General features: G+C 32.1%; 1 protein-coding gene across 2 annotated transcripts; it reads right to left on the bottom strand.

Annotated features, from left to right (window-relative positions):
- Positions 1 to 276: 276 nt before the first annotated feature.
- LOC126702240 (zinc finger protein SHOOT GRAVITROPISM 5-like) lies at positions 277 to 3,416 on the bottom strand. 2 transcript variants are annotated; one of them, XM_050400904.1, is made up of 3 exons: positions 2,734 to 3,416; positions 2,104 to 2,497; positions 277 to 1,351 (listed from the first exon to the last, which is right to left on the bottom strand). In XM_050400904.1, exons 1-3 carry the CDS (start codon positions 2,840 to 2,842, stop codon positions 529 to 531), a joined length of 1,326 nt encoding a protein of 441 aa, XP_050256861.1. In that variant the 5' UTR covers positions 2,843 to 3,416; the 3' UTR covers positions 277 to 528. The 2 variants fall into 2 exon arrangements, with proteins under 2 accessions (XP_050256861.1, XP_050256860.1); XM_050400903.1 differs by having other exon boundaries at positions 2,104 to 2,503; positions 2,734 to 3,412.
- Between the last annotated feature and the right edge of the window lie 6,173 nt (positions 3,417 to 9,589).

The raw sequence follows: 9,589 nt of genomic DNA, 5'->3' as shown, positions 1-9,589 counted from the left end.
CTCTCTCACAGGTTATAAATTTTGTTCAGTACAATTCTTTAATGCTGGGAGGGCTAGCAAGGGTCACTTCATTGCCTGACCGTCTTGGCCAACAACGACCACCATATAGTCCAAAGACAAAATCTAACACAACCAAAAGTTTAAGGTATGTATAAATGAATGTCTCAGCTCTTTCAATGAAATAGTTGTAGGGCTAGATAACGTAATGAAGTGCTGGAAAAATCAATAAATTAATGAAAAATAATTAATAAAAAATTCTCATCATGGACAAAGCTGTAGTGGGAAAAATGTTTATATTGACAAAACCCATTATAGTAGTCTGCATTTACCAAATTAATGAACAAATAACATCACTTGCAAGATACATCACCCCACTAAATTAATCAACCTGAGATTACCACAACCCACTTGGTATATTGGTAGATAAAAGGGGAAAAAAAAAAGAAAAAAAAAAGAAAAAAGAAAACGAAAGAAAAAAACATGAAGTGGTTGATATAGGTGGAAGTAAAAGTAGTGAGAGAGATCTAGCTATGGCTTAACAGTTCCATTTTCGTTTTCTACTTCACCTTCTGTTGTTATGGCTGAGGACATATAACTCAATACTAGAGAGTTCTCATCAGGAGGAGGGACCACCGCTGTTCTTGCTTGAAATTGTTGTTTGCAAGCATGACAAGTTATTTGAAGAATAGTGGAATTGATTTGCTTCACTGCATGGTCTTTCAGAGTCTGAGCCTTGTCTAATTCAGACTGCGCTTGTTGCCTGATTCTCTTTGCATTTGCAAATTCCTGCTCTGCTAATTCAATCTGCCGCTTTGCTTGTTGTCTAGCCTCTTCAGCATAAGACTTTTCTGCCCTGGCTAGCCTTAACTGATCTCGCGCTTGTTCTTTGAGCCTTGACGCAACCACCCCAGCTTTGTCACTAGTAACGGTGCCCTCCTTGGGTGAGTTTCTAATATTACTCAAGTTTGATTCATTTTTCTCTCCAAATTCTGATGACCCAATTGAGAGTTGAAGTTGTGTAGAATGATTGGCCTCTTCTGTCTTTGGGGAAGCCGAGACATCAATGGGATTTGATGTGGTTGAGAGCTGAAGCTCCAAGTTGTGGTAGCTTGTGTTTTTGGATGAATTATCTCCTGCAGTAATAGTAGTAGGGTTCAAGAACGTGGTTTCTGTTGGTTTTTGTTTTGGCATTACTAAAGCAGCTGACCAAGGACCTGTGCTGAAATTGGTCTCGCTAGATGGGCTAGGACTTGAAGCCGTTCGAGACAAACATGCTGGTTGTAGTGTATGTGATTCCGGCCTGAGACGGCCCATACTACAAGCATCTTGGTGTTCAATGAAACTCTCTACCCTATAATAAGATATAAGAGAAACATTCAAAATATATTAGTTTATGTTATTAGACTAATATATTAAACATATTTCTATGATTCTACACATAGCAGCAAAATAGAGTCTATTGAGTATTAAAAACAAGGCAAGGAAGAGATCAAGTCAGTAAACATACTCGAAGAAAAATAAACAAAGAACATAAAAAAATGTTTTGACAAAGGAATAATTGACGGGGATTGAAATGGCAGTGGATATATATATATGTTGATTAGGTAATGGTACAATACCATATTAATCATTTAATATTTATTCCATATCATCCACAGGAGAAATATATTGTGATCATAAAGTAAATAGTAAGAAGAAGCTGGTTTGGGTCATGGGCTGCGGGAAGGATTTTGAGACCAACTGCTGTAATGCCAACGGAAACTGATCTTTGGGAAATGTGTTTCAACTTTCAACTGTCAAAAACAGTTGTTAAAAATTGGATTAAGGTCCCATCAGTCAAAACAAACCTTTTTTTTTTAATAATTTTTTTTTTCGTTTAAAGTCAAAGCTCAAGTTAACAGAACTAGATCAATTGATGATCATGGTTTGAGATCAATGAAACTTAAATCCAACATATGGAAAGAGAAGAAGAAGGTAGCAAAAAAATAAAAAATAAAAAATGTAACCCAGAAACCCAAAATACAATTGTGTGATCAATTTGGTTGTAATAATAACTGCAGGGCCATGATAGGTAATTAATGAAGGAAAGGTTTGAAATTTAACCTTGAAAACACACGGCCACAATCACATGAATGGCCCCTGGTGCCACAGGTTTTGAGATGGGCTTTATAATCAGATTGAACTGCATAACCTTTGGAACATTTCTCACAAACCCATTGTTTGTGATTACTGTGCTTCCTTCTGAAATGCTTCTTTATCCCAACAAGATCACCCAGAGCGTGGCAAGGATCATGGTGCAAGCAGCTTGGTTCTGGGCACACGAAAACGCGTTTTCTCACCACTGGATTCTCTCTCTTTAGCAACTTCCATGGCACCTTGTGCCTTCGACGATGCATCTGAAGGTTCTGGTCTCTCTGAAATCCCTGGTTGCAGATCTCGCACACATAACGATCCGATTCCAATAGTGTTTTTGGTGAGAGAGAAACCACTTCTGCATCTGGATCTATCACGACAAACCATCAAAATATGGTGTTAGAAGTCGATGATCTTTTGCCTATATCTTTCGTAACAGAATGAATTTTTAAGTAAAACTTGTTTTTATTGGAAAGTAGACAAACAAAATTTTTCTTATTAAACCAAAGAAGAAGTAGGAGAGATATATATCATATATATATATATATATACATACATATATATATATATATATATAAGTAAAGAATTGATTTTGTATACCTGGAGTTCCTGCTGGCCTTCGTTTCCTCTTGTTGTTAATACCGTTTTCTAAGCAAGAAAATGGCTCAGAAGAAGGAAGTGAAGAGGAGGAAGAGTTATTGGCTAACATGAGTGAAGTGAATTTCTTCCTTGTTCTCTTTGAGTGATTATGTTGTATAATATAAAGCCTAAGAGGGAAAGCGATCTCTCTTCACTTTTTTTTCTAAATAAAGTTAAGGTTAATAATAATAATAATAATAATAATAATAATAAGGGAGAGATTGGATTAGAGGTGGGGGATGAGAGAGAGAGAGAGAAGATACATGTACAGCTAGAAGGGTTGCCTAGGACTTAGAGGAAGAAAAAAGGCTCTTTCTTTCTTTCGGTTACCTCAGCTTTCCTTTTAGCTAGTTAGCTTTTGAACTTTCAGCTTTTTCTATGATCAGCTTTCTCTCTTGCTTCCTTTGCTTTCTTCTAACCCTCATCTTCAAAAGGTATTCTTGTAGAGCTACTAGCATCCCTTGTTAAACTTGTTCAAAAGAAGAGAGAGAAATAGAGAGAGAGACCCAATCACAATGCTTAAAGCTTGATCCCACAGCCAGCAATGGGCTCCAGAAGAAAAAACATCCCCACAAAGAAACAAAAGCACACTCATAATTCATCACAAACAGTAAAATTTTTGCTTTGCATGCAAAAAATACAGGCCAAGCTCCACATGTACACGTAAGCTCCCTATTTTTGTCAGTCTCTCTCTCTCTCTCTCTCAACCCCGTTTTAGCATTTCTCTTGTAAAAGATCTTCTAAACAGCTTAGGAAAAAAGTTTTCTCGCTGACTAAAGTACCCCTTTTAATTCAGGCTCAGCAATGTATGTACAATACAAACTAATTAATTATATTTGAAGCAGCCTTTTATAAAGGTACTACTGTGGGATGGAATTGTAAAGTCACCCTCAAGGGTATACTAGTCAATGAAGTCATAATTCCCTGTGCAAAGATGCTCACTTTTTGGTAAACTAGGTGCATCAGTTTGGCAATCATTTTTTTTTTTTTTTTTTAATAATAATTTTTCCACTTTTTCTTTTTCATGGTTGGGGTTGATGAGGGTGAGACCTGAGATCGACTAAGAATGAATTAAATTGGCATGATTATCTTTTCAAGGGCCAAAAAAGACTCATAAATAAATATATATATATATATATCCAATTATCTTTTCAAGGGCCAAAAAAGACTCATAAATATATATATATATATATATATATATCCAATTATCTTTTCAAGGGCCAAAAAAGACTCATAAATATATATATATATATATATATTATAATAATTAACACGATTACAAGATACACAAATGATATATATGTGGTTTGGTCTTAAAAGTCCAATGCACACGCAAGAAAACATAGAGAAAATTTTTGGAATGGAGAAGAGGATCACACAAAACTGGCTCCCACAAACATCAGATCTTAGCCTAATTACATTATAATTAATAATAATAATTCTTTGAGAACCTTATGGTAAAAACCAAGACTGTTCCGCCACATGTTCGTCGTGTGAACAATTTGCAATGGTTCATCTTCAATTTCAGTTAAAAAAAAGGAATTAAACTATGTGAAAAAATTTGTTTGCCGACATATATTATGTTTTTTTTTTTTTTTTTTTTTTTTTTCATTAAAACGGAGATGGGCCTATTTTGGAGAAGTCTAGAAAACTAATTTTCTCTAATTTGCAAAATAGTTCTCTTTTTGGGAATTAAATGCATTTTCAGAAGAAGAAAATAAAAGTGAACCTTTATTTATTTTTTTGAAATATAGAAAAGAAGATGAAACAAAACTAGTTCAAGATAAATTATTAAAAAGCCTAACTCAATTGTGCTGCACACATCATCTGCCCAAACCCTACATTTTAACCCCGAAGATACTTGAGGTCATAAGGATTATTTATATCCGTTGAGGTACTGAATTCAAGACACATTTATAATAGGCAACGTAATAACAAATAAGATTATTTATGCGTGTGTTGTGTAGGTGTGCGAGGAGTCTCGAATACAACTTAACTAAATTTTTTGGGGTGTTGTGAGCTTTGACGTTGGCGTAAAAAATTTAAGTAAGAAAGATTGTAATACTCCAATTTAAATTATTTCGAGTATTTTTTGTGAACACTCATCTATATATAGTGAAGAGTAGAGATAAAAAAATCATTGTGTTGGAGAATCTATTGCCAGGGGAAACAGAACATAAACCAACAAGAAGTTAGGAATTTCATTTTCTTTTTTCCTTCTTCTTCTTCTTCTTCTTCTTCTTCTTCTTCTTCTTCTTTTTTTTTTTTTTTTTTTTTTTTTTTTTTTTTTGAGTAAGTAGGTTGGAGGTTGTTTCTTTTATTTTCTTACTTTTCTTTTTTTCTTTTCTGGGGAATCAATTGACAAGTTGAATTATATTCTGCTATTTTTGTCTCTCTATCCTTCCAATTTTTCATGTCTACTCTTTTGAAGACGCAGTAGTTGTATCTGTGGATAGTGGAAAAGCTGTAGAAATAATTTATACATGACAAATGCAATAAAATACTTAAAATTTTAGAGGCATAATAAGCTTATGAAGAGACTAAGATGCCAATAAAATAGGGGATGGTAGAATTAAAAAACGATCAAATCATTAGAGAGAGTTTTGGGGAAAAAAAAAAGAAGGAAAACAAATTCAAGGCCTTGAAAACAAGGATTTCTTGTTGTTAGTATTAATCTGTTAACACCATAGCTTTAGAAGTGGATTAATGTTGGAAATAAATAAAGATTAAGAAAATTTTGCAATATTAACTCAATTCTTTCTTTTGAACTAAAATGCAAATTACAACCTCTAATAGATCCATTAAAAGAGGTCCTTTAACTTTCAAAATTTTTAATTTACACAATGGATTACTACAACAAGATCAATATTGTGCGCCTTCCATTAATGACAAATGACCTGTCACATTTTCATGGAATCGCAGTTAAACTACTCAAAAACAACATCATTTCTTCCATTTCATGTTCAAAACGTCATTTTTAATAGGTTAATATTAAGATTCCAACTATAGACGGAATTGACACCTTTACATTATTCTAAATCTAATATGCAAGAATGTGGATTATAAATTTTCATAGTCAAATGATCTAGTTAAAAGTGATTTTAGGTTTTAAGTGATAGTCTATGATATTGGCATTCTTTTTGGAACTCATCAATATTTGACACAACCGGTGTACATAAGACAGATTTTTGAGGCTAGGGTCAACCCGCAATCAACACAATAAGAAACATGTTAGTTGCAAGTTGACCCACTTAACCCACAATTGATACATTTAGACATGATTATTTATTCGTATGAAAAGACACATTTTAATACAAATCATTTAACTCATGTAATAATTAAATATTCATTTTAATTTTGATGTTATGATTTATTTATTTATTTATTATTATTTTTTAAAAGTTTTAGAATCAGATGTCATGAGTAATTGTTATTTTGATGTTACGAGTTATGACTTTTTATGAAATTTGTTATTTATTAAATTTTAAACAATATTAATAAGGACAAACAGGTTTTAAATTTTAAACAATATTAATAAGGACAAACAGGTTGAAATGGGTTGCGATTCAGGTAAGTTAAATGAGTTGTATTTGTGTCAACCTAATACAACCATTAAATGTGACTTTAAACAAACATGGTGTGAATAATATTTTAGTAGTTTTTTTCTTTGGCAAGTACGAATAGCCATAGGAGAAGATGAAGGATTATTTTAATAAGATGAGAGGTGATCATTAGTAACGTGGGGACCCAAAATGCTAAAAGATGTCTAAAATAATGGGATGAGGTGAGGGAGAACTAAATCTTGATTAAGTCCCATATTCTCTAGATAAGGGGAGGTCCTAGGCCTTATGTAGAGGGTTTTGGACTCTAATTGGTAAGAAACATTTTAAAATCATGAGGGAGAGAGTTTGTATCACTAAGAGGACAGTATCTTGGCATTAAAGAGTTGGGGCGTTACATATAATGTGTACTACCTCTTGTTTTTGTTTGTTTTGTTGTCAATAATGAAATATTATGTTGTTGTAATTCTTGATTCTTGCCTTTTGGATTAATGTGAAACTCGTACAAAGAAGAAATATCGTTCTGTATGAATTTGAGTGATGCGTAGATTTGTTAGATTTTGATTCAAATTTCTATTCTGTTTTGTTATAGTTTTATCTCGGGTCCAATTCTTATTTGGTTTGGGTCTTCATTTCTTGGTGTGACAGGAAATCTACTCATTTTCAAAGAGTCCTGGTTCAACAAATAATAGTTATTAAAATCTTGTAAATAGATAATTTGGTGGTTTTGGCCGAATATCCTTTCACATGAGAACAAACTTTTAATAAGATTGAGAGAGCCTTAGAAAACCTTTTTATTTATGAGTTTTCTTTATGTGTGTAAACATTTCAAAATATCTTTTGATATTTTGAAATGTTTAGTTAATTTAACTGATAAAGTTTCTAATGGTTGAATAAAAGATTTAGGATTCAATCCCCATCTATACTAAAAACCGATTGGTGTCTTGGTCTAATAATGAAGAAATATATTTAGGAATTATTGCTATAAGTTGAAACTCTCAAAAAATAAAAATAAAAATAAAAAATCCCTTGATATTGTAAATTCATCTTCTGCTCTTCGCGGACTTAGGCTATTTCTTAATCAAGTAAATACTTGGTGTTCTTCTCTTGTATGTGATTGTGTCTATTTCTAGTTTTCTTACTTTAATCAAGTAAATACTTAGTTTTTTTTTTTTTTGATGAAATACTTAGTTTTCTTCTCTTGTACGTGATTGTATCTATTTCTAGTTTTCATACTTTGTATTATTTGTTTGAGATATTTCTCAAACTCATAATAGTTTAAAGAGTATCACATACAATTAAGAATATTTATTTTAATCTAATAGTTTTAGGAGTATCACATCATTTAAATTTTTTGATGAGATTACATTGGATACACTATTAAAATTTTATAATAGTTAATATGAATCATGACATGGATCTATTAATATTCAGCCACTTTTTGCTCAATTTGGTCAAAAATTTTGTCAGTCTCACTTACTAAGATTTATTTTAATCAATTCGTGTTTTAAAGTTGATATTTGAAATTAATCCAAGTTATAATAAAAATCTTGAAAATATAGATCAGATAATTAGTTTAGTCAGAGATATCTTTCACTGTGATCTTGTGTCTTCGTGGCTTACAAAGGCAGCATTCATCGTCCCTAGTTGTATTAACACCGTTGCCAAAAATATTTTATACAGTAGTATATATCCGGAAAAACCTAGTTGTTAGATTGGTAGACTATATATTGGCATGAGTAGATGATTAATTTTTTTGGCATTAGAGTACATAGTACATGATGCATGGTTGCAACATGTTGTCATTATTTCTCAAAGTGACAAAAGAATCTAAGAAAAGAAGACACTCCGACACCAAAAATATGGCCTCCTGTTTGGTGGCTGCCGGGTTCAAAAAGGAGTGGGACCCTTATCTCATACCCTACCCATAATTTTCACCACCCTTTTCTATATATTTGGATTAATTAAGATGAAAGTTAACATGTCCCACGTTTAGAATATATTAGTTTAGTACTTTAAACCATTAGACCCCCGAAGAAACCTCTCTCACGTTCGGGGAAGCTAGGAGGCAAAAAAGAGAGATCTTTGTTTGGTAGGTTTTGATGTAGTTAGGTTGAGATTTAATAACTTCACTAACATATATATATATATATATATATATAGTTTGAATTGAAGTCGTGACAAAGTATGATTAGATTCGGGATCGAGAACACTAGGGGAGGATGATTGCAAAGGACATTCTCTTATAATGCTGCATGTGTTGAGAATCTCATTCCCATCATCCCCCCATTTCTTGCTTCATATTAAACAAATACAGACTTACTTACTTAAGCAGCTTTGCCCCTTTTTTTTTCCTTTCTTTTTTGTACGTAATTGACTATTGTATTTAGAGAATGTAGAAAGCGAGCAGACCTCTCAATGTCTTTCTTTTTAAATATTTGCCATCGAATGCTTTTTGGGTAGTAAGAATGCGAATAGAAATCTCATATCCTACTTTATTATTATTATTATTAAATGTATTTTATTTTATGTTTCGCCAATTGTGGTATATCATACATTTATTTTTATTTTATTTTTTTACTTCAAATTTGATTATTTTATAAAGGAAAGTAAAATATAATACATGATATACAGAAAGTGGGATATAGAATTTGTATTTATAAGAATGATGGTCTCCCTTTAAAATCTTTATATGTATAAGCAGAAGAGGGAGATTTTAATTCAAATTCTGTTTCATGAAAAAACCAAATCCAATCAATAAATTGCAAAATTCTTGGCTAGAAACTAGATTTGTTAGTTCAGTTTATTTATAATAAAAATCAAATCAAGATTTCAACTTAGTAGTAGAACAAGAGCCATTAGAAAATGATTATCAACTGATAAGTTTCAATCTTCTTTCAAATAGAAAATTTGGTATTAGAAATTCATTGAAAAATGTTAGGTTTTATAGTTTGGCAAATTCCATGAAATGCAATTATCAAATGTGTCTGTAAGTAGTCATACCACTTTAACAATGTTAAAGACATTCAAGAAGCAGCTCAAGATAGCAAGAAAAGCATGATTCAACTACCCTTCAATTGATCGAAACTCGAGTACCCCTAGATTGAGGCTTGATCAATTGTGAATAAGGATTGATGAGCCATTGATTATATAAGTTGGTTGTTTGGTTAAATTTTTTTGCCTTAACTTCATCAAGTTTAAAATACATCGTTATAACTCGACTTCACAAGGTTGGAGAGGCACTTGTTGTGAACCCT

Source organism: Quercus robur, chromosome 10 (assembly GCF_932294415.1).
Source record: "Quercus robur chromosome 10, dhQueRobu3.1, whole genome shotgun sequence".
NCBI lineage: Eukaryota > Viridiplantae > Streptophyta > Magnoliopsida > Fagales > Fagaceae > Quercus > Quercus robur.
The sequence above is the reverse complement of the archived record's forward strand: the minus strand, read 5'-3'. Positions and strand labels throughout refer to the sequence as shown.

Bases quoted from the DNA above. Each gene is read 5' to 3' on its own strand.
- LOC126702240 (XM_050400903.1), bottom strand. From the start codon at position 2,842: ATGTTAGCCAATAACTCTTCCTCCTCTTCACTTCCTTCTTCTGAGCCA. The intron at 2,504-2,733 runs GTATACAAAATC...TTGTCGTGATAG, and splicing joins AAGGCCAGCAGGAACTCCAG to ATCCAGATGCAGAAGTGGTT. The intron at 1,352-2,103 runs GTTAAATTTCAA...ATCTTATTATAG, and splicing joins TGTGGCCGTGTGTTTTCAAG to GGTAGAGAGTTTCATTGAAC.